This window comes from Festucalex cinctus, chromosome 13 (genome assembly GCF_051991245.1).
Source record: "Festucalex cinctus isolate MCC-2025b chromosome 13, RoL_Fcin_1.0, whole genome shotgun sequence".
NCBI lineage: Eukaryota > Metazoa > Chordata > Actinopteri > Syngnathiformes > Syngnathidae > Festucalex > Festucalex cinctus.
The window spans coordinates 6,890,533-6,914,408 of record NC_135423.1 but is presented as its reverse complement, the minus strand read 5'-3'; the positions used below and the strand labels follow the sequence as shown (position 1 = coordinate 6,914,408).

The following is a 23,876-nucleotide window of genomic DNA, read 5'->3' as shown; positions in this document are numbered from 1 at the left end:
ATCCTCTCCAATGAAAACTAGTTGTCCCCGTAAATAGCTGCACCTCAAATGGACACTGTATTTTGCTGTAACTTTTCTTCATAAACGGAATGAAATATGGGCGATAAGGATGATGAAGCAATTTTCTAATTTCTGAGGGAGTATCAGAGCCGCAACGGAGGCGGGACAGCACCTGCGTGTAATAACACAATGCTACAATTACCTCTTTGAGGTATTGTCACTGTCCGACAACTATTTTATGTGTGGCACTGGATGTCTTCTAATTATTGGACACTATCCTGGTTTGCTGGATCCTCTACCGGAAAGAAAGAAAGAAAAAAAAAAAAAAGACGTTACAGCTCTGATCACAATAATAATAATAATCGGATATAATAGTACAATAACGCTCAAGTTTTAATCAGTTATATTAGTTTTCTTGTTTTTTTTCAAAATTGTGTTAGTTTTAATATGTTTTTAGACTGCACCTGCTAGTTTTCAATTTTTTTTTAATACTTTGTTTTGTTTAGTCTCAGTATACTGCATTCCATTGGTAAATTATTTATGGAGTGCATGATAAATAAGGTCACAAAGTATTTGTAATAAAGTAAACAATTCCCATAGTTTATAACTATTGCAACATCTATGCCATTTCATATTATATGCTAGCATTCAGCTATTAGATATTCTTATGTGGTTTGGTTGAACATTTAAATTTATCATGTTTAATTGTCTAACGTGGCTAACAGCTTGAAGTCAAGCACACTTTCTCTAATTTGGAGAGAAGTGCGTGAGCAAGTCTTATTTTCATTTAAAGTGACGTTATTACTTTAGTAACCTGGGAAATTCACATCATGGCAAGTACTTTTAGGCACCACTAGGGGGCAATGTTCTACCAGTTTGAGTTTCTTGTTCAAATACATGCTTTGAAGTGCTGAAGCCTCACCAGGAGGAAAGACTGACACAAAGAATAAGCAACACCCTTTTCAGCACCTGTGCAGGCAGATGTGAGTACAGTGTATGTGAATATCCATTAACTTTGCTTGTGTTCAAATCATCTTCCAAAAAGATGTCCCAATAAGGGTCAAGCAAAAATAAACAGAAAATGGTGGCTGATTTGAACGGTTCATTATCAGCCGCAGGTGGAGTTCAGCTTGGACTGAAAGGAGTGAAAATGATCCTGCACAAATACATTTTCAGCCCAAAGCCCCTCAGGTCGTGTATGTAATTCACTACTGCCCCATGCTGATGCTTTTGTGCTGTCAGCTGGTGTACAGGTACACTCACAAAAAAAGGGGGGATTTTGTCTTGGTGATCGAGCCCGGGAGAAATTAAGCTTGTTTACGCGCTCCAACGGCACACCTGCCTCGACTTTCCAGGACCGGATATGTTCACAGGTGTGACAGCTGCAGGGTGAAACGCTAACAAAGTGCAATGCGCTCAACATGAACGAACAACTCGTGCGATCTGCAAACAAGCCATGCGAGGGGCTGCTTGATGCCGTTCGAAAATCAGGGCAAGGGGAGCGAGCTCCTTTCTTGACTCCCTTCTCATTTCTGCTAATTTGTTGTCATCAAGATGTTTTGCTGCCATTCAACTCAAAATTTACAATTAAAAAAGAAAATGTAATTTTAAAAGAAAAAAACATTAAATTTGAGATTAAAGTAAAAATTTTACAAGAATAAACTTGTGGTTTTATGAGAGTAAAGTGGTGATTTTACAAGCAGGAAGTGATGACATTAGCGCCTTTCCCCAACCTCCAAAAATTTCATGACAAAAAAATAAATGAATAAACTTGCTTTGTGAGATAATAGTTATCGTGAGCTTTGTATCGCATATCGTATCGTATCATGAGGTACCCAGAGGTTCCCACCCCTAATTAATACACTTGTTTTTTTTTTTGAAAAAGACTGTCATTAGCATTTAAAAGGCAGTTTTTTGTTTTTTGTTTTTTTTTGTTTTGTTTTTTTAAACAGCTCATGTGGAGTTGTGAATGTTGATGTGGCGTACATATAAAAGACAACTTTCAAATAGACAGAAGGCGTCAAAGCAAATTAAAAATGACACTCTTGCATCTGTCTAATGATGTGTTTTTACTCAAATATACGTTTTAGTTCTTAAAATAAATCAAGTGAAACACCAGATGTCTCCACTGCTGTGAAAATAAATAAATAAATATCAAGACCTGTCAAAGTTTTATAGTGTATCTACTAGGGGTGTTAAAAAAAATCGATTCGGCAATATATCGCGATACTACAGCACGCAATTCTCGAATCGATTCAATAGGCAGCCGAATCGATTTTTTAACATCCATTTTTGATGAAAAAATATTCAACAAAACGTCTAACTTTCACACCTTAAGCATGGAAGAATGTTATATTAATGGAACATTAAGCCTTAATATTTTATTTCAATGCTGTTCTAACATGAAAAAGGTTACATCCTGTTCGTTAAATACAGTGGCTCACAGTTATAACACTCAAGTTTGAGATCAATAAATAATACATTTTCATACAAATCTTACAGTGTACATGTACACGTTTACTGATTGGTATTTTCTAAATTGAGTAAAAAAATCGTAACAATCAACTTGTAAATTCATATCGGGATTAATCGGTATCGAATCGAATCGTGACCTATGAATCGTGATACGGATCGAATCGTCAGGTACTAGGCAATTCACACCCCTATCTACTATTCTCTATCTGGAAAACGTCACCACAATCACTTTGTTTCTTCACTGCCAGAGGTCATTAAATAGGGGAAAAAATGTAGTGATCTTTATGTAACCTTGGAAACGATGACAATTTCCCATAGACTCTTGCTAATTGGTTGCTTTTACAAGCCCCAAAAAAAAGACGGCATAGCCTCTTTGCTGTCGTGGTGACTTGCTGCGTTGCTTCTTGGGGGTAAAAACAAGCCAGAAAAACATTCATGATCACAACACCCCTTTTGCTATTGCTTGTATCGTTTCCAGAGAAAAGGAATGGATACCATTTCCCTTGGCGCCGCTGTTGTGGCAGTGTGCGTGCGTGCGTGTGTGTGTGTGTGTGTGTGTGTACATACCGAGGTGCCATTGATGCTCCAGGAAACAGATGGCTTTGGAGAGCCCTCGGCCTCACAAATCAGGACTTTATGTTGACCGTCTTCACTACGCTGTTTGGACAGCTGTTTGATCACTGGAGCGCCTGCAACGGGATGGGATGCTCTTGTTGTCATCTTCTTTTTTCATTCACACAAACACGCACACGCACGCGTCCAATATCAAGTGCAGACCTCAAAGCAATAGCCGGATTGGTTCACTTTCTTTTTTGCAGAGATTATTGAAACTGTTGTCCTGTCACTACGGGAGGCAATTCAGCCCCTGTTTTGCCCAACAGAATCAAACAGCAGTGATAATAAAGTTAGCAAAGCCGACTAATTAGTCAAAAGGACATCATTTGCCTAATCCTGTTACTTTTTTTTTCTCTGTATAGAGCTGTCAGGGACATTGTGAAGTCTCAGATGGTTGCCTGGCAACAACAGCTCCTGGACAGCTGGGCACAGAAATGCAGAGAAATCACAAAGGGTCATTTTTCACACTTCATCTTTTTATATGCAAAAAATGAGAGGGCATGCTAATTTGTGCTAATCGAGCGCAACGCTTCCTCGGCGATTTAATAAAATATGCATCTCTCGGGGCTAAGTCAAACTTGAGGGAGCTGTTAGACACGCTGAGCTCAGCCTGACTGATATGACAATCCAAGTAGTTGAGATCAGATTTATTGATAACTGATCAACTTTTATTGTAAGTGGATTAGGTGTAAGTATCCAAAGTGATATTTCACCTACAAAAATAACAAAACAATCACAACCACAAATAAATGAACAAAAAAAACTAATGTGAAAGTTTAGTCAAAACAGAAAACACGGTGGAACCTGTGTTCACTTACAAACCTGTTCAGAAAAAAAAAAATGTTTGGCTTCGCTCACGCTTCGTGACATCCATGCAGAAAGGTTGTGCTTTCTCTCGCACAACGTAAACATCCTTCACTCTGCGTATCACATTACATTGCAGGTGCAAACTCAAAAGCCATTAATGTCAATATAACAGATTCGAAGTAGACTAATAGCGGGAGACCAGAAGCACATTTGCACAGACTATTAAACATAATCTATAAATAGTAGATGAGTGGTGCATAGACCATTATCGGAATTGGGCACTTTAGACCTGTAAGTGTAAGAGTATGTGCTGTGTTGAGGCCTTTACCTTCAACAACCAGGTCGAAAGAAGCCTTCTTGCTCAGTGCTCCCATCTTCACTTCAGTCTCATAACGGCCAGAATCCGAGTACTTCAGCTTGTTAAACTTGGGCTCTTTGTCCAGCTTGAGATTGTCCTGATTAGAGCAAAAAATATTTTTCATTTCAAGAACAAACTCATTCTACGATGCAGAAAGTTTTTTTTCTTTTTTTTCTTTTTCTACCTTGGTCCAGGAGACCTTTGATTCCCCTGAAGAGTCGATCTGGAAAGACAGCTTCAAGGCCTCCCCAGCTGCCTTGACAACGTTCCCAGTAGGGCTTAAATTGATGTCTAGGTCTAAGACAGACAAAGAGGTGAGAGGACGGAGAAACAACGACTCACAACTCTGACAAGCTCCGAGATATTTCTATTATTAACTACACTCCTCTTGCTGTGCCGCGGCTTATTAGCGGAGGATGACACAACAAAGTGAGGAGACCGAGAGATCTGAACAGTACGGGGCAAACGCACTTCACTCTCGACAGCAACAGCAGAGAGCTCCAAACAGGGAGAAAAATGACAGCTCTGATGGAACAATTTTTCAGAGAAACGCAGCGTGATGTCTTACAATTGACTGTGACGTTCTTGGAAGCCATCATGGCGGGGTTGTCAATTAGGGCGCATCGGTATTCACCGGTGGCGTCACGCGAGACGTGAGTGAGGGTGTATGCATCCGTATCACTCACAGGAACGACGTCACCCTGCAAACACACAATCGGCTCTGATTAGCATGGGACGCTTGGTTGATTAACGACTCCACGAGAGACGACAGACGCATCAGTCTACCTTAAGGTAGAAGTTGAAGCTGGTTGGGGCCGGGTTGCCATCCGCCACGCACTTGAGAGTCACGTTGTCTCCTTCCAGTAGAGGTTCTGGGGAAATCACCTGCAGGATGATGTTCTCCGTGGAGTCTGGAGGGAGGAGAGGAAAGACTAAGCGGTCAAATGGTGGAACTGGTCTACAGTCTAGAAATGCACGGCATCGTATGGAGTGGTGCTACTAATATTCCATCCATCCATCCATTTTCTTGACCGCTTATTCCTCACAAGGGTCGCGGGGGGAGCTGGCGCCTCTCTCAGCTGGCTCTGGGCAGTAGGCGGGGGACACCTTGGACTGGACTGGTTGACTGGTGGTAAGTTTAAACGTGGTACTAAATATGGTCTTTATATCGCAGATATATATGGAGATCTGGAGTGTATGCCATTCCATAAAAGGGGTTCTCTGTAACAGTGGAAAAAGTCCACACATATTTTGTTCTTGGACAGAACTTTAATTATTAAGCGAGATTGGCGCTTTTAAGCAAAGAATAACAGTGGGTTTTTAAAATTAATGATTCTCAACATTTGCAAGGTTCAAATAGACACAAAGCAAATCATGCTTAATGGTAGCTGTTGGCCAAAAAATTATTTAAAAACACGAAGTTTAATTCAGTTTGTGCTGTGTCTTTGACAAACTGTTGGCCTCCCTCGCGTAAAAGTGCACCAGCTTATTTGGAGGCCACGCCGAGCAAGCAGTTTCAATATTTAATGCTGCTTCTGCATTAATCCCGTTTCACCGCTCATGCTTGCAACACTAAAGACCAACAGTCTCGAGTTTTTTTTTGTTTTTCAGATAACCTGCATAACAGATCTGGGTTGTAAAAAAAAAAAAGAAAGAAAGAAAGAAGATTTTTTTTTTTTTCAGTCAAGGGAGGTAAACACAAGTCAGAATTGTTTCAAAGTCTGCAATGATGAAACTCAAAGAAACATTTCTCAAATTTTGCGTCGAAAAGGAGTTAGTTGACTCACACGTGATGGTGAAAGTGAGCGCAGACGACGCCAGCTCCTTGCCAACGTTGTGCTGAGCGCTGCATGAGAACAGGGCGTCGGCGTCCTCCTTCGTAGCAGAGTACTCCAGTATGGAAGAGGTGCTCGATAGGCCGCTCACGGGGTCCACCTGCACCGAGGCTCGGATGGAAACGTCTGCGCCGATAAACAAACAACAAGCTGTCAGAAGGCCCCCCACACGCACAGAGTCGCCAGACCCAAACACAAATTTACTGCAATGTAAGCCCCGCGTGGAATTTCTGTTGACTCTTTCTCTTTTAATGTCTGCTACAAATAGACTTCACAAAGAACTCCGGACTAGGATGAAAAGACTCTAGGACAGTGAGTTTTCCATGCGGCATTGAATGCATCGGTCAAGTCGACCATATACACAAACAAACAACGATGAAGAATGAGGGTCTCCTGGATTCAATATTGAATCCATCAATCCATCCATCCATCCATCCATCCATCCATCCACACACACAAGCACACCTAGAGACAATTCGGAGCGCCCAATTAACATACCATGCATGTCATTGGAATGTGGGAGGAGACCGGAGAACATGCAAACTCCACCCAGGAAGGCCGGAGCCTGGACTTGCAAGATCACTACAGTAAAATGTGGTGACTGATGAGTACAATACAATTCCTTTCCTCCGTCACCGGGCAGGTGTCACATGACTCCGAATGCACAAAAAGTGTTTCCATTACACTTTTGCGAAATACTTCTATTTCGACACGTCTCAAAAACCACCTCATGAGAGCGCAAAAAATTTTTTTTTTGCGATATTTGAGAGTTTTTTTTTGTTTTTTTTTGCAAATACAGTGTTTCCATTACCAGCTTGCTTTTGCAAAACTTGCCTTTTGCATCAAACTGAGCGTCATGGAAACGCACCTATTCATGCAGTATGTGAGTTTATTATAGTCATTTATTTCTCACCAGGTGTCCTCAAATAATACAATGACAGAAAAAGGACAACATTATTGACCAATTAGTGATTAGAAATGCTTGCTTTCTCTCTTATGGTGTCTGTTTGGCACCCTGAGACCAGGTACCAATAATTTACTGAGTCAAAAGGGGTACGGTATTACCCACATAGCTGACTATGTGCAGTTAAAAGTGGGATCAATTATTTGTTGTTGCCGAGGATGTTTAAAGGCAAATGACCATAAACGCAAATACAAACTAGAGAGAAAACCAATACATGTCTTTTATGATATTTCTAATTGGAGAGCACATCCTACGAGTATGAGTTTTGCAATAAAATAACAAACCTTTCCCGCCATCCACCAAAGGTTTGTTGTTCTTCAGCCATGTGATGTTGGCTGCCGGATTGGAGTCTTTCACGACACATGTAGCCAGCTGTGGAACAAAATGACCAAAATCCTTATAAAAGAAAAAAAAAAAAAAAAAAAAGCTTCAAAAGTCATTGTTTAAAATGGACCAAATATCAGTAAAAGCAACCCCGCCTCCACCTGATGGCTTGAGGATATTCTACGCAACAGACCGTGAAATGCCCAAAGACTCCTCTCCGGTCCTATGGGTATTCTAATTGCAGCAGCGAGGGGTGTACTTGTTACTAATTCATGAGCGCCACTTCAAAAGGACTCATTACTGTCGTAACATGGTCGCTTCTACGCCTCAGGAGAGGGGGTTTCCCTTGAAGTTTCGTAAAAAAAAATATATCGGTATAAGTAACGTTTGTATCACACACAGGGAAAAAAACAACACACCTTTGTAAGTTTGCCGATCTCCAGCTCTTGTGCCTTGTCAGAAATCTCCACACCTGCGGGTGCCTCTGCAATACACACAATTATAAATATATTAATGATCTGAGTGGTATTAGAAAGTGCAGAGGCATGCACTCCAGATGGTTACAAACGGCTGGAAATTTTTCTTTAAATTCACAACATATTTATATACATTTTGGAACTATTCAAAATTGCAACCTTTTCCATAAGGGTCATTTCATGGAAAGCTGTCACATTCAGGCATAAATATTAACATTTATTGTTTTCTTATTAGCAGGCATCCATTCAAAATAGCCTACTCTCATTGCCCACATGCAAGGACAATAAAATACATCAACTGCTCTTAATTTTTTTCCCTTTAATTTGTACTTAAAACTAGCTTTTACCTCGAATGTTGGCTTCCAACACCAAGCCAAAAATAAAAAAATAAAATAAATAAATAAATAATTAAATAAATAAAACATAATAAAATCGACTAGACAAAAGCTCGTAACTCGTAAAACTTAAGTTCTTAAGTTGAGGCATTTAAAAGTCAAATTGAGAGAATCAATTATTCCATCCAGTATCCCACCCTTCGTGTTCAGATATAATTGCTTTAACGTTATAAAATGACAAAGCTGTGTCAATCTTTGACCTCTTGGGAGGCATTACAATATGCTCTAACTAGCATCGGAAAGCTATATTAAATTAGCTAACATTGTGTTGCTGATTCTTTTTCAAGTGTGAAAGGATCCAAAACTTTGGACATTCTCTCTTTATTAGACATGATACACATTTTTTCCTACACAAAGTGGTGTGCAAGTCTAAAGCAACATTTGTAATTTGGAAAAACAGACACAGTTTCAGGACAAAGATGTTGCTTCGACTTTTGTTCTATAATCAAATTATTACAGTTAATGGATTGTTCCTTTCAGCCATAATTTGACTGTTAAAAGTTGAGCTTCATTTTTTTTTTAAATCCCGCCAAAGTTTCCAATTTTGAACACTCCCGGAATTTCACAACTCTACACTCCACTCACTGTAGACGACCACGTCGACTGGGTACTCCCGGATGTCTGTGCCAACCACAATCATGCAGGTGAAAGTACGCTGGTCGCTCAGCTTGGTGCCAGACAGCAGGAGACTGGAGTTGGCGGCCATGTTGATGCGGCCCTTGTAGTCATCAGTGGCGCTAATGGAGACGCTTTCCGTTTTCTGTCTGACCAGCAGGTCTCCCGAACGTCCATTCCCTTTGTCCTGGAGAGGATTTGTTGCAAAAACACAAAGAAACACACACACACTCTGTCACATTGAGGAACAGACGCACGCTCTGGTGCACAGCAAATGCACTCAGACTGGGCGTGGCTCAGACATGATAAATGGGTGTCAGAAGCTCGGTGTCAGACGGACATCACCCTTTTGAATCCATTGACCTCCGCACCGACTTACATATTTCCACTTTGTCAGCAGAGCATCTTCCGCCTTCACGGCTCCTTTGTTGCACGGAATCTCCAGTGTTTGGCCGTACAGGCCTACCACCGTCTCCAGGCCACTCACTGTGAAGACACCACAGCAAGGGGCACGTTTTTTTTTGTTTTTTTTTAATGAATAATTAAAGGCATAAGTATTCTAAATTAACGATGCACAATCAAATAAATACATATAAATATATATGTATCCATCCTACATTCCCAGCCCCTTCTCTATATATTTAATAATCAATATCATATCACTTTGCTTAATGCTTGACTCAAGTGTACAGCTCTAATAATTAAACAACTCCCTCAGATAAACAAACAAAAAACCTCTTGGCCTAAATTTCATTCACAACATCGACCTGGAGACAAAGTGCTCCAAAGGAGGGCGAGAGGCGCGGCCGTCGACGTGATGCAATGAGGGTTAAGAGGTACAAGGCTGCAGAGAAAGAGATGCTACCATGGTCCGACTAATAATGAGCTCTTATTCTATTTAGCTTCTTCATGTGGACCAAGTGTGAGGACTATCGGAGCTGGCGATGTGCGCACAAGTGGCTGTCAGCAGTTGACAGGCAGCTAAAGCTTGAATATGAAACACCTCATCAGCACTTAAGTCAAACCTAAGAGGACAGAGTCGTTCCCAAATGCGTTCTACCAGAAGAGTAATGTCCTTGCACTAAGAGGAAGCTAAAGTCACATTACAGAGTTGGCTGTTATTCATCACGTTGCATTGTATTCAAGTAAAAAAGAAACAGATGCTAAACTCTTTATACGTCCGCTTCCTGTGTTGTAAGGCAGCAGACCTTAAGCAGATAAGTGAATTTGTGTCACTATTCACATTTGAAACTTGTTTAAATTGTTGTAATCATTATGGTTACAGGTTGTGTGCAAGGAGGCCGCAGCAACAACCTTGCTGGTGTATTTGTTTGCAAAGAGGACATATAAACATTACTTTACAACATATAAACATTATGACATTAAAACATTGCATCATTCATTTAATTATATTAATGAGACAGTCAATTCAACTCAATTAACTCTTTTTACTCATATGTAGAAATATATGACAGGTCTACAATTAGGCACAAAAAAAGATGTATTATGAAGTAAAAGTCTAAAACTATGTGAAAAAAGTCAAAATGTACAAATAATGTTGCAATTTTACAATGAATATGGAGGGCTGAAACCATAAATCAAATAACTTGAATAATTCAAATTTTGAAACAAAATCTCTGGCGTTCAAGCTTTGTAGACAATACTACAGGGCATGCAAGCAGCACTGCATGTACAAATAAATTGGCGCAGTGGTGGCAAGTCAAGAGGAAACAGTCGATAAAAAACAGAGAATGTCCAAAGTTTGGACCACTTCAGACAAAAAAAAAACAAGATATAGCTCTACATTGAACAATCGTTATTTTACGCAATATTCCATTGACATCTAATATTTCTACAAGTGTTGTTGGCATTTTGAAGTGTGATATCTGTGCTTGTTTGAGCGCCTTAAATAATAGTAGGAATATATTTAATACATGCACAAAAACCTTCCAGCAGGAGTTGGCGTATCTAGATACAATACCTGCATTTAAAATGAGGTTTGGTGGCATTTAAGCACATGGACCACACAAATACTTTCACAATTTAATACACAGAAACGCTGCATGGTGTCGGGTTGATTATAGGTCTGCTGCTATTCAGGCATGAGGGGGAAAACAACAAAGGAAGCAAACCCTTCCTGAGTTCACATTTGCACAATGAGGAAACAAAGTGAGCAGACCCTTCTGTAGAACAAAGCAAACAAGGCATTCAATTCAAAAGCAGCGTGTGAGGAGAAGCAGCTGATTGGCTACAGGAGCAGAGGGGCGGGGCAGGGCCGACTAGCCTGATAAGCTGCAGGTGTGCAGACAAATAAGGTGGGAAAAGCAAACAAAACACAGGAAAGTAAGATATGCAGGTGAAAAAAAATGATGAAACAAAATGGGACAAAATGATTCAGGGAAGGTGCGACATTTTACCTTAAGTTTCGCAGAGTTAAGGTTTATGTGTGTGCGAGAGCATTAGGCTGGCGCCAGAGGACACTTATTTTTGTCGTTTTGTGTCAATGCAAAAGCAACGAAAGTGGCTCTCGTGCTTCAAGGGGCTTTTCGAGTTAAAGGAGACATCCTACGTATAAGGATGCAAGAATGCTGCTACATTTTGAAATAGTTGTGCATGTTCTGGATTAGGGAACTGCTTTCTACAATTTTTCCAAGGTCAAATTCAAGGAAACAATGGTAGCACTTCAAGTGAAACTCGAGTTTAACTCATTCACTCACAGCCATTTTCACTGCAGGGCTCGACAGTGCGAGCATTTCACTCGCAAATGTGGGCAACTTTCAGTGCGTGCTGGTGAAAAAAAAAATACTGCTCGCACAGCGCGAGTGCAATTAATGCTCCCTCTGCAGTATGTTTAAAACAATGTGATTGGTTGGCTTGGCTACTTCCTGATCGGCACAGCATACACCGCGCGGACTACAATTTACATACAAAGATATATGGCACTTTTCCACCGGAACGGTTCCACACCAAAGTGGCATTTTTTGTCAACGGATGTTAGCGTCTCCATGGAGACCCGGAGAAGACCCACGCAGGCACAGGGAGAACATGCAAACTCCCTCACACATCTTGCAACATTTAAATAGTTACACCTGATATAAGACCCTTTGCATTTCCAATTATTTTTTATTTTTTGGAGTATTCAAATAAAGCCGTGTTCAGCCACTCTGAGATCATTTCGAAAGTGAATTTAAGAAATAGGTCCTTATCGGTGCAGATTGCATTGTTACACAATGACAGCTAATCGCACGTTGGAGACTACGATAGCGCCGCCGCCGCCATCAGAGATAAGGTAATCCTTCTCAACAAAAGTAGGTGATCTGTGTGACTTCACTTTGCGAACACATACACATGCATGAGCAGCTGTCTCAAAGGCAACAACCCGAGTTTGAATCAAACCGCACTCCTTTATGTGTCATCAAGTGTAATTTATTAAAAACATTAGCCCTTTGACCTCGGATGGGAATGTTTGGCTCTGGTGGGAATGTTCCAAGTGGACACCAAGATGGCGGCAAGGAGTAAATCTAGGGGTCAACAGGTGAGCGATAGTGACAGGAGGCGGCGCAACAGGAGATGCTTTCATGTTCCTGTTTAAGGCGCCTCCGTAACAGGCGGGAGACGGGGTGGGGTGACAACTAGGCTATAAGCTCACCCAGGGAAATCAGCAGTCTCTCCACACACACATTCATCGCCGCATCCCTCCATAGCCACTTTAAACCCCCCTCAATCCCCACTTGTGTGAGCGCACGTCATTCAGTGGCACAAGAAAGAGCGGGTCCAAACTTATTAAGTACTGAAAATGAGGGTTGCGCATTGAATGGAGGTCCCATGGCGCATGTCCACAAAGACAGGATGGCAAATAGCCTCGTTCCAGCAGCGGAACAGTGGTGAGGGGGCAAAAAGGACCACTTCAGTTGGATCGATACCACTTGGGAAAAGGCTTGCAGTGTCTAATGAACGGTGCTCTGATAAGGAGCCTTCTGTAATGCACTGTTTTTTTTTGTTTTTTTTTTTTTTTAAATCTTTTTGTAAATGAACTCACTGGCCCGGACAGTGCACAACTGCACATCCCATAAGATGAAATACAAACAAATGGCCTGGTTGTAGTTTGCAGTGGTGCAGTCACTCAAATCTAAGGATGGGTAAAATTAATGATAACCAATAATTATTTCCATTGATTGTTGAGTAACTTTTAAGCACATGAGGGAAAATGGGCCTCACTAAATTGGCTACAACCAGCAGAGGCACTGTTGATTCAGTCTTATATTCTCGCTGTCAGGCGGAAACCTCCAAATACGGTCAGTTTCATATTTTGTTTTTCTCAAATCCATATTTAATGTTAAGTTCCTAGGTGGTATGTTACTTTTATAAATTATGACCCAATCTTATGCTTGACAGCAATTTTTTATTCTATCACTCATGGCTATTAGACCTTTAAAATACAGTTTGGGAAGATGACATAACCACAGTTTATATAGCTTTTATTAAATTAAAGTGTTTTCTCTTTCGGAGGCACAGCTTGAGGGCAGATTTTGATGGGCACTGCTGTCTTAAAGCTGACGTAATTTATTTATTTATTTTTTAGTAAATAAAATATGTGATTGAACATTACACTTTACGGGGAGGAGTTTTGCTGATGTTGGTGCACAACAGTAAATGATAGCAATAAAGGTATAACACTAACTTTAACGACGCAGTCTTTTGTAACTCAAGCAAGATGTCTTTTAAAAAAAGAAATCATTTTTGTGTAAACAGCAACGACACTAAATAAGGGGACCTAATGATTGTCTACCTTCTGAGTTTGCATCCGAGCCATAACAGACGTAGAACAGCGACAGTGTGAAAGGGAATTTTCCCCACTCTGCTGTGTTGAAAGCACACAGTGGTGGGCAATATGCCGCTTCAGTGGCTATCCATGTGAAAGAGGTTGTAGTTAATCTGCAGCGTCTCACTATAAAACTTGTTTTTTTCTTCTTTTTATAGTTTTCATTATAGTGGGACACGGGTCACAGAACTTTTGCTACTCTTGTTTATATTGCAAAAAAATATTTTTTCACCCCTAACACAGTACTTAATTTCGAAGTGAATAATGCAAGATTTTTTTTTAAATGAGAAAATTCTGGCAGGTGTGAAACTCAGTGCTGTTTGACCTTGATGCCACTTTATTTGTGATAGTAATGCAGAATTTTGCCTGCTGCTTTAGATCGTATTAGATCATGCAGGTGTGTGCCTAATGTTTATGTGAGTCGAATGAAATGAGCATTTCATAATTCATCTGTTGTCATGCAAAAAAGCTGTAGTCCCACAGGAAGATGTGGCATGATTTGGGAAAATGGTGCTACCAGGGTCCCCGAAGCATCCCCGTGGCTGGCATTTAATGAGCTCCCTCCATTGGTGCATACAGACTGTGTTATTGACTGTGTGTGTATAATATTGAGTTTGTACTTGTTGAAGCGATTTCGACAAACAGCTACATCCTGACTAGGGGACGGGCTGCAATCACGTCGTTGAAGCATTATGCTTCTTTCATCTTGCTCCATGAAATGGGATGGAATGTCAAATTCGTGCTGCGCTATAATTTTGCTTTTACAAAGCCCTCCGTAATGACCCATCACTGTCATCACAGCATCACGCTAATGGTGTCCAATTCTGTATAAAAAAAAAAAAAAAAAAACTCATGTCCAAGGCGAACAGCGCGCAAGCTTTCAGTATGGCTGCACAGCATACAGTTAGTTTTCCAAGACTTTAAAGGACAGATGGAAATAATATATAGCCAAAACTTTACCCCAGGTTCACACAACTAACTTTCTTTTAAAGCAGCCTTTGGGTTGGGACCGGGTCACTTTTTATTAGTGTGCCAGTGAAGAGTAAAAGGCTGTAAACTGTTTTATTGATTGTCAAGCAGGCACACATTTTCCTGGCGAAGGTCTTTTTGATTCATGTTTGCCCTGGTAAATTAAGTCTGTTGTGTTCTTTATCAGTAGTTTATATGTGCACGTCGATGTTATAGCAATTCATTGTATATTTATTTATCACTTAGCCGCAAAAGCTTGGGAACTCCTGCTTTAAAGCATAAAGTTTTACTTTGACCTTTAACTAAAAATCTTACCGTTAATACCACATTCACATGCCAAGTAGATGTACAAGTTTAATTGCCGATACAAAGTACGGTAAGTAAGTAAGTACATCTAATGCCAACATCGAGCCAACGAGTTAAAATCTAACTAACACGGGTCCATAAACAAATGCAAAAGGACAACTAATATTTTATGTATAACATTAGTGTTGTTCCGATACCGTTTTTTGGCTCCCGATACCGATTCCGATACCCAGCTTTGCAGTATAGGCTGATGCCGATACCATACCGATATCTAAGGTTTTTTTCTCAACATAAAAAAGCTGTCCTGCCATTGGTTTGGAGCATTCAAGGGCCAATAGAATATCTTAGATCGGCATGCAGTGAACATGTCAAAACATCCCCCACACGACGAAGCTAACTCCCACTTTGCCAAAGACGCGACAGAACTGGCTGCACCTCTTGCAGCCTCACACACTCCGACATTGTTTTTTTCTGCAGCAGCGAACGACGCGTGTACGTCCAAAATAACACGAAGACGTATAATGTTACACATTCACAACTCATAATATATCACGTCACTTTCGCGATATTTCAAATTTTTATCACCCAAAAAACTACACCGGTAATATTTCAGACGACATGATATGGAACACCCCTAGTGTTAACACGAGCACACTTCCTAACTGCTAACATTACTGTTGCTGCACATGAAAATGAGCAGACATTACCATAAATTGTCGCTATCTCACGCAGAGCACAAATCTCACAACACATGCTTTTAAATGTCTTTTTCTTACCAACAACAACTAAAAAAAAAAAGTACAGCTGGGTATTGGACAGCTTCTCCCCAAACTTTTGATAAGTATTTAAAACTATATTTGAAAACAAAAACAAATATGTCTCACTATCTTAATTTTACATGAGCTGATGTTGGTTCATGTCATTAAATGACCATTCTGCAAAATTGACCTAATTCTTAACAAGCAATTAATCAATCTCATTTCTCATTAGTAAGAATATTTGATGGGCTGTTTCTGTTATCAAGAGCAACGTACTGGAAGAGAAAGACACTTTCTAAATGCACTGAAGAGGCTGTGCACTGGGAAGTAACCAGGTGGCAAATCATGAGAAGTGGATTGTACAGTGTAAGGATTCCAGGCCGTTTCTCCAGCTGCACCATCTGTTGTAGGGCAGAGTGACCTGGCCTCCTAAAGATGTTGCCCTGCATCTCCGTGACCTTCATAAGGGTCCTTTTAGAGGGAATCATGTGAAAAAAGGTCCGTTTGTGTGTCAAGAGATGAGAGACAAAGGTTCCATTTTATGAGGACTTTCCTCCTACAGGCTCTGTCTGAAGGCCAGCTGAACTAAGTCGCGCTATTCTTTCCACTAATAAGTAAGCCACTCTCTGCCACTTCTTATCTAGAAGTTCCATGAGAAATATTGTCCGAAGCCCAACACATTTATTAGCTTTATGGCGAGAAAGTCTGATATGGTCTGACATGGGTATCATGCCGAACTGATGCACAGCCATGCGATGCAAAAAATATATTGCGAGTGATAAATTAGTCTCTCTTTCACACTTCGGGACACATTATCTTCCCGCCTGCAACTCATAATATGCGCAAGATATCCTGCTGGGAGCTCCAACTTGAAAATGAATTCATCATTCACATAGCAGTTAGTTTTGGCCAACAGAAAAAAAAGAAAAGGTGTTTCATTAAACAAAAATTATCTACTGACAACAACATAGAATACAAACAACTGCTACCGGACAATTTTAGCGCAATAATCGATATCAAATCAATTTTCCTTTTCAAGCCCGATATCGATTAAAACCATGAATTTTTTATTTTAATATCTCTTTTTCCCTTTTAAAAGGTCTTTTTTTATCTTACTGTTTTCTTGAAATTTAAAAACATTTTCTTACATTCATGAAAGACACGACTTATTGCACTTTAAGACGATTCAGAATCTTTTCAATTTGTATTTAAATTAGAATTCTGAAAATATTTTCTCATCCTGGCTGATTTCAATTTTTGTGTAAAACTTAAGTGATTAGAACATGCGTTCCTTCCATTACTAAATAAAATCATTTGGCTAGTTATTTGGGAATTTTGTATTTGTGGAGTTTTTATCATGTCCTTGACATTTATGAAGAATTTATGTGCCATAATTAATCGATATGGGATTAAGTTTAAGTGAATCGAATCGGAAAAAATCAAATCAAACTGAATTCTTGTGAAGGGAAATCAAATCGATTACGGAAATTAGAGTTAATACCCAGCCCTAGCGCCAGCAATGTAAATCTATCATTAGAAAGCCATCACTGTAATGTTGTATGTTAAGCAAAGTTTGTCAGGCCTTGCTTCTTCAAAATACTTCCAAATATATGGAAGAGTCTCTTATCGCCAATACAGGAGATAACAATCAATGCTTTGCTGGTTGACATAAAATTGATGAAATGATTGAGAATTTTCAAAGTGATTGTTGTTTAGTCAGGCCTCCAAGAAACTTAAGCGAAATAAAGTGGCGTCTTGAGACAAAAGTGACCCTACTTATGAGTTTAAAAATTCTGTTAGCGAAGCAAAATGACACATTCTACAACCAGCATTGGCACTGTAAGGATGAGGACTGATAGCAAAGAGGGAATTATGTCAGTTTGGCGTCAAGGGTCAAGGTCCATTCAGCATAATGGTGCCCCTCTGTCACCAGGCAACGTGATTTTTTTTCCCTTTCATTCTTCTTTTTTTTTTTTTTTCTTCTCAACATTATGCTCTCTCAATGGCTTGGCAAACAAAAACCCCAATCACACCGTTTTTAATGCTGCGTGTCAATTGGGAAAAATAGGCCAAAACTTTTATGAGGAAGTGAGAGGCTTTTACAAGCTTTTCATGCTTCTCTGTGCTTCATTGTAATTGAACAACTGAATAGACCTGGCTATGATTAAATGGCCAGTGTGAAATAGAGGTTTTCTGGGGAGACATTTTGATGGCTCCCTCCCACCCCCCTTGGGCAAAGAAAACAATTTTCATTTGCTGCATCATGTGTGGTCACAAGACACCCACAGATGGTAGCAGGTGGGAATCCCGCTAATGCCTCTCCTACAATCTCACTTGGTCCGTATTCTATTGTTGCTTTTGTGTCTGCGCACGTTTCCTCGGTTTCAGTACCTGTGCTGGCCTGCCGCTGTGGCATCGGGTTTCTTCTTCTCACCAAGACAGGTGGGTTGAAGGCAGTACAAAAGATTATTTTGCCTTTGAGGTGTTAGACTACACTTGTTTCATTCATGGCAATTTCCTGAAAATTTGTCAAGGCGACAAACTAGTTTATTCCACTAACACTTTTGCACTATGTGGGATTACCTACAGTAATGAAAAGATCTAATTAAGGAGCCATAAATATTTTTATAGAATGAGAGGGGCCAACATATTGTTTGCCAATGATTTATTTTTTATTTTTTTAATCTCTAGCTATTGACAATGATGTCTTTGTGTAACTATTTGAAAAGATGTTTTGTAACACTTTGTTTTTAATAAGTATCACCACTTGTCACTAGAACTGTCCTTCAAAACAAATACTTCTATTCAGTCTGCACTTTCCTATTGACTTTGTTTTCAAGAGCCAAGACTCTCAACATTGTCACGGCCAAAAGCCATTCAGCGCTACTTTGTTTTAAAAACAAGTGCCAATAACCTTGGATATTGAACGCGATGTTCTGAGCAGATGATTGACTCTAAAGGTGTAGTTTTGCCAAAGCTTGCCAAATCTTGCTATTTAATTTTGGGGAGCAGGGAGTTTTGTGTGTCCATCCCACCATTCTACAGTCTACACCTATTGAATGTTGATCGTTCAAGAATTTTTTTGGCTTAATTATTTTTTTTCTTTTTCTGCAATGCATTTCAATTGTACGTGCATTTTCATGGCGGTCGAACAAGTTTAAACAAGTTGTTTAAAGCTGCTCTCTGTAACAATTTGGCCAAAAATATATTTTAACAATAGCCTTTTTATTTGACCATTTATGACTGAAACATCCAATTAATAGATTAACACCTTAGCTGTTCCCAATGGAAACTACAGCAATCCTCTGGCCAATAGTTTTCAGACTAGATTTGGGTTTGAATTTCCCACCCTCTTGTCTGCGGCTGTGATGTCATGTACATGTTGTGAATGTGAAGAAGGGTGTGTGCAGTTTCATTTTTCGTCAACATGTGGCCGTAGCGATTCGAAATTGAATTATCTGCGTTTAGTCTATATACTGCTCTATCTTCTGAGCGAATAGATGATCGTTTTTTTTGTCCAAAATCACGTAAAGCAATGTTACATCAGCATACACAATAATGTATCTCCATTCTTCATTGGCTGTTCATATTAGAGAAGTCCACATTACTATGTTTTGCAGTTTAAGAGTGTGACTTCCTCTGGGAATGACATCTCGTCTTGTTTGCTCTTCCATTGGCCATTTCCTACATTTCCCAGGATGCCCGTGGACAATCCCCAGAGAAGTAGGTGTGAACGCTTTGCATCAGCTGTGCGTTGCTTGGGTTGATTGAGCGAGGAAACAACAATAAGCCCACAGGAAGAAGTGAGTCATTTTCTCTTAACACCTAGTGAGCGCATTGCATTATGGTCCATCACAAAAACAGTCAGAGGGTTTACTGTTGTGCTGTGTTGGTTTATATAATGAGGAACAACCTGGTAAACAATCCTGGAGGCTTCGTATATGCATGTTTCTGAAAGTTTTGCCATTTTTCACTCAGTGTGACGCCTGATTGATTCTGCTCAGGGGAACTTTTGTAAAACATGGCACCACATAACAAACCCAGGCGTCTTGTTGTCAGCGCTGGGTCTATTCATGTACTGGAGCTCACAGAACAATCGGAATGGCCGTCTTGTAGCTTACATTCAAGCTTTGATGCTGCATGGGAGAGAAACTTACTTGATTTACAAAACACAAAGAATGGCAACATATTCTCTCATATTTATCCCTTTTGATTAGGAAGTAGGCTTGATATGAGGCTGAGTGGTTTTTTTTTCATTACTGTTTCACTCTGAAGGCACTCGCAGCACAATCAAAGCAGTCAATCTAAACTTAATTGAAATGGTTCCAAAAAAAACAAAAAAAACTGTTTTGCTTGCAGTCTCTCTCACATGCTCCCACTGGCATTTTCTTGCATTGTACTGATGAGGAAGATTAAACGAATATTACCCAAGAAAAGAGGGTGATTATCACTATTTTAATGATGTGCCATAAGGTAGAGAAATTGATCTCGCAAGCACGATCATTAGTCTTTGAAATGATTTCCTCCGCATACTCGACCACACAAGCATCCTCTTTAAAAAATGTCATAAATTGTGTCTGCAGATGAGCCGCTCTTAAAGACACCAGACGGCTGGAGTGGTCGAGCGGCGAGTGCACTCAGAAATCACGTCCATTATGTCGTGAATTATGTATTTGAGGGGTCCAGACCGTGGGGGGAGGGAGGTAGGGGGTACCACTGGAGAGCTCACTGTCATGACTCAAAACACCCGAGCACACCTCCCATTAACGACGCGCCATTAAAGGCAACAGAAGGCCATTAACCAGGCACAGCCATTAACTCCGCCTCCTCCTTAGCCATTAAACATTCCTGATTTAAGCCAATGTTTCTGGTATTTACTTTATATATGCTTTTCTGGAAGTACTGACCTCAGTCCAAGTCACAAGACTGACCAAAATCGACATACGTCACAAAAAAGGTGTTTCTCACATAGCAATTCACGCATGACTGACTGCAGGGATATTAAACTCTGAAAATAGACATACTGTGGACTCAGTCATAGGTTTAAGAGTGCAAATGGGATGAGCAAATAATTTCCAGCTATTAAAAAGCAACAACCGGGTCCTGCCATCCTGATTCTCACAGCAGCACTGATAAAAGTCATTACCGTATATTTAGAGTGGTAACATGCGGAAATTGTGAGCAACATATTTACGAGCTCTCGAAAACCACACATGGGGGATTGTGACAGTTGACTCAAGGATGTGAAATCATTCTGACTCAAGTAAAATTGACTTCTGGTGCAAGTAACCTTTGCTCTCAATTTTACCTTATTTACAAGTAAACAAATACGGTTAGTACATGATAAATGGCGACATGGACCCACATTCTATCCTATAAAACTGAACCCATGATCTATCAAAAATGGGGCAACAGGAACAGGATTATTGCATCTTTCTTCTATTTAGAGTGTGTCTATGAATCTTTTCAGGGTTGGACACCAGACATTGGGTTCAAGCTCTGACCTTATGGAGCTGAATTATTATTAGAGTTTTGTGTTTTATGGCGAGTCATCATAGGCAGTTGCCCAAATGCTGGCCAAAACTGTTTCGCAATTTACCGTCACTAATCTGTGGTTCGAGTTCGCTCAGACAAGGTTGTTTTTCTTTTTCGAAGGATCTCTGATAATAGCTAAAATAACCTTGGCTTTCAATCAATATGTCTAACTTTGTATGCCTGTTTGTTTGAGTTTGTAAGCCAGTTTGTTGGTTTACTCCCGATAGAAGTGAAGCTTCCAAAAATGAGGTTTCCAAAAATTCTGGGCAGGAGTTCTATCCAGCCAATTTTTAGGGGGGTGCGATCAGACTTGCATTTTTACCTGGGTGAATCCGCCTGAAAAAGTTGGTGAGTTTTAGTGTATGAGAAAACCATAATTTGGTCTTGATGATTTGGTCTTGACGTTAAAGATGGAGCAAAAAATCAATTTAAAAAAACACATAGAGGAACCATTATAAGACGCCCAAAACATTTAACCCACAAATGCTCATATCATTGCATTATATTTTTTCATAACTTTACTGCGGCCCTCAGTGGGCTTTATATATACTGAACCGGCCCCTGATAGGAAAAAGGTTCCCCACCCCTGCTCTACAATCCCTCAGTTCATTACCTAAAAGCAGCGATCAAAAGATGCCTATTAAAAATAACCGTGCGTTGCTTGTGGGCAGTAGGCAACAATGTGAGGTTTATAACTCCCCTATAAAAGAAGCTGTACACAATTTATGAAATTTATCCACCTGCTGAAAGCCATTCAATTTCCCTTGCAGGATCCTACAAGCTTTATTGTTGCCTTGCTGCTTTTTGTTGTTGTTAATTCGTCCTGCAGTTTATGAAACTGCTCTTGCAGTCACATTTGGTTACACAAGTTCAACAATAGCTCAGGTTCAAAAGACTTTTCTCTGGCCATTCTTAACTCAGGGGCACAGATAAAATCCACTCGAGACTTGATCCATTTCAGCATTCCGCACAGAAACCTTGGTTTTTGCCACTGGCGTGTACGAGGCGAGGCAATCGAGTCGAAAACATCATTTGGTAGCTCCGCTCGTCGTTCCTTCCACATATTGCGGGGATTTGAGCGGATCTATAAGAGTTTGCTTGCAATACGTCTTGAACCATCAGTGGAGAAATGAGGTAGCGGTGCAGTCAAAGGAAGGCAAGGCTGGACTTGTTTGCTAAGTATATCGTTTAGTCAGGGTAATTAAAACTACAGCCTGAAATCACAGGGAGGCGTAATCAACTCAAGTAGGGTTTTAAATTGCAGTAAAACCGGTCTCTTTAAGAGGTATCACATTAGCTCAGGAGGCCACCAGCTCAAATGAAGCAGGGCTGACTCCTTGTCATGACTGTATATTGATCATCACTCCTAATCACTTTTGTTCATCACCTAAAAAGGCTCCATGCGCTTGAGCCATAACCACACAATGCGGAAGAAAGCCTCCAACAGCTAATCAATGAAATCGATTCATCTTCAAGCCTGAAATGGATTTCATCATAAATCAGTCTGCCTTATTTGCCACGGAGGATCGCTCTCATCGAGATGTGCGTTAAAATATAGAAACTTTATGTCAACTGCCAGTATGACTGAATTTTGGTCCATTCTGTTGAACTACAATTAATATATCCTTTCACCTCCACATACAAGGTGTGTCATCTCAAGATTGAAATTCAATAGACAATAATGAGTGTAAATAGTTGGGCTCGCTAGATACACCTAAGTAAGCCGACTTGTTAAAAATGGATCGCCGTAATGCTTTGACGGACAAAAGATTCAACGGCTTTTTGTTTGGTTGAGAGCAGACTTTGGCGACACATGGCATAACAAATTTAAGATTTTTAGGATATTAAATTAGCGATTGAACATGATTTTTGGGTGGTTTTCGGACTATGTTGGTGCGTTTTTAGATTTTTCCTTGATTTTGGAGATGCAAGGATATGCACCTTGAGCCTGTCATTTACATTCTCATTCCAATTTAAAAAATAAATAAAATAAAAATTAAAAAAACTAAACATTGTGAGCAAATGAACAAAACACTACGGTACCTTAACTTTACTTCTTTGAACAGTCATACATGGCGTATATCCTTATTCACTGACCTTATTCGACAAAGTTTCACTGACTGCATGTCATTCATTCATTTTTTAAATGTAATTTTATTTTATTTATTTATTTATTTTTATTACAACTTGCCGTGTTTGGTTAACTGTGCCACCTTACCCGACCTCCATTAGCAATAGATTAGTTTGTCATCCCATTTTCTTCAGGCTCATATCCTCACCGAAACGTCGAGCAAATTGGAGGTAAACAAAACAAAACAAAACGGATAACCTCTAACTGGAGCCGCCAGTAAGACGCATGACGAGCAGAGAGAAAAGTCAATACGCAGCAGACAAAAGGTATCCTCGCGACCGGGAAGCAATGCGATGAATCATATTATTTTTCAACATTAGCCAAGCTGGCGGCAACAGATTAAAGTCTCTCTCCGGAAAGACTTGACTGGTCGCCTATATGTTCCATTATCGCTATGACTCTATTTTGCAGGTGACCAAACTGCTGCAGAATGTAAATGAGGTCTACCAACGAGCCCACAGCCTATCACTTGTCTCCACGAGTAAACAACC

General features: G+C 40.1%; 1 protein-coding gene across 3 annotated transcripts in view; it reads right to left on the bottom strand.

The window, feature by feature from the left end:
• alcamb (activated leukocyte cell adhesion molecule b) overlaps positions 1-23,876 on the bottom strand; it is a 49,378-nt gene that overhangs the window by 4,515 nt on the left and 20,987 nt on the right. For all 3 annotated transcript variants that reach the window (XM_077541661.1, XM_077541662.1, XM_077541663.1), the window contains 10 exons: positions 9,244-9,350; positions 8,835-9,051; positions 7,798-7,862; positions 7,339-7,426; positions 6,043-6,216; positions 5,042-5,166; positions 4,824-4,956; positions 4,440-4,552; positions 4,226-4,352; positions 3,043-3,164 (listed from right to left, as the gene is read on the bottom strand). In XM_077541661.1, coding sequence (XP_077397787.1) covers positions 3,043-3,164; positions 4,226-4,352; positions 4,440-4,552; positions 4,824-4,956; positions 5,042-5,166; positions 6,043-6,216; positions 7,339-7,426; positions 7,798-7,862; positions 8,835-9,051; positions 9,244-9,350 — 1,271 coding nt within the window. The remainder of the gene's footprint in view (positions 1-3,042; positions 3,165-4,225; positions 4,353-4,439; positions 4,553-4,823; positions 4,957-5,041; positions 5,167-6,042; positions 6,217-7,338; positions 7,427-7,797; positions 7,863-8,834; positions 9,052-9,243; positions 9,351-23,876) is intronic.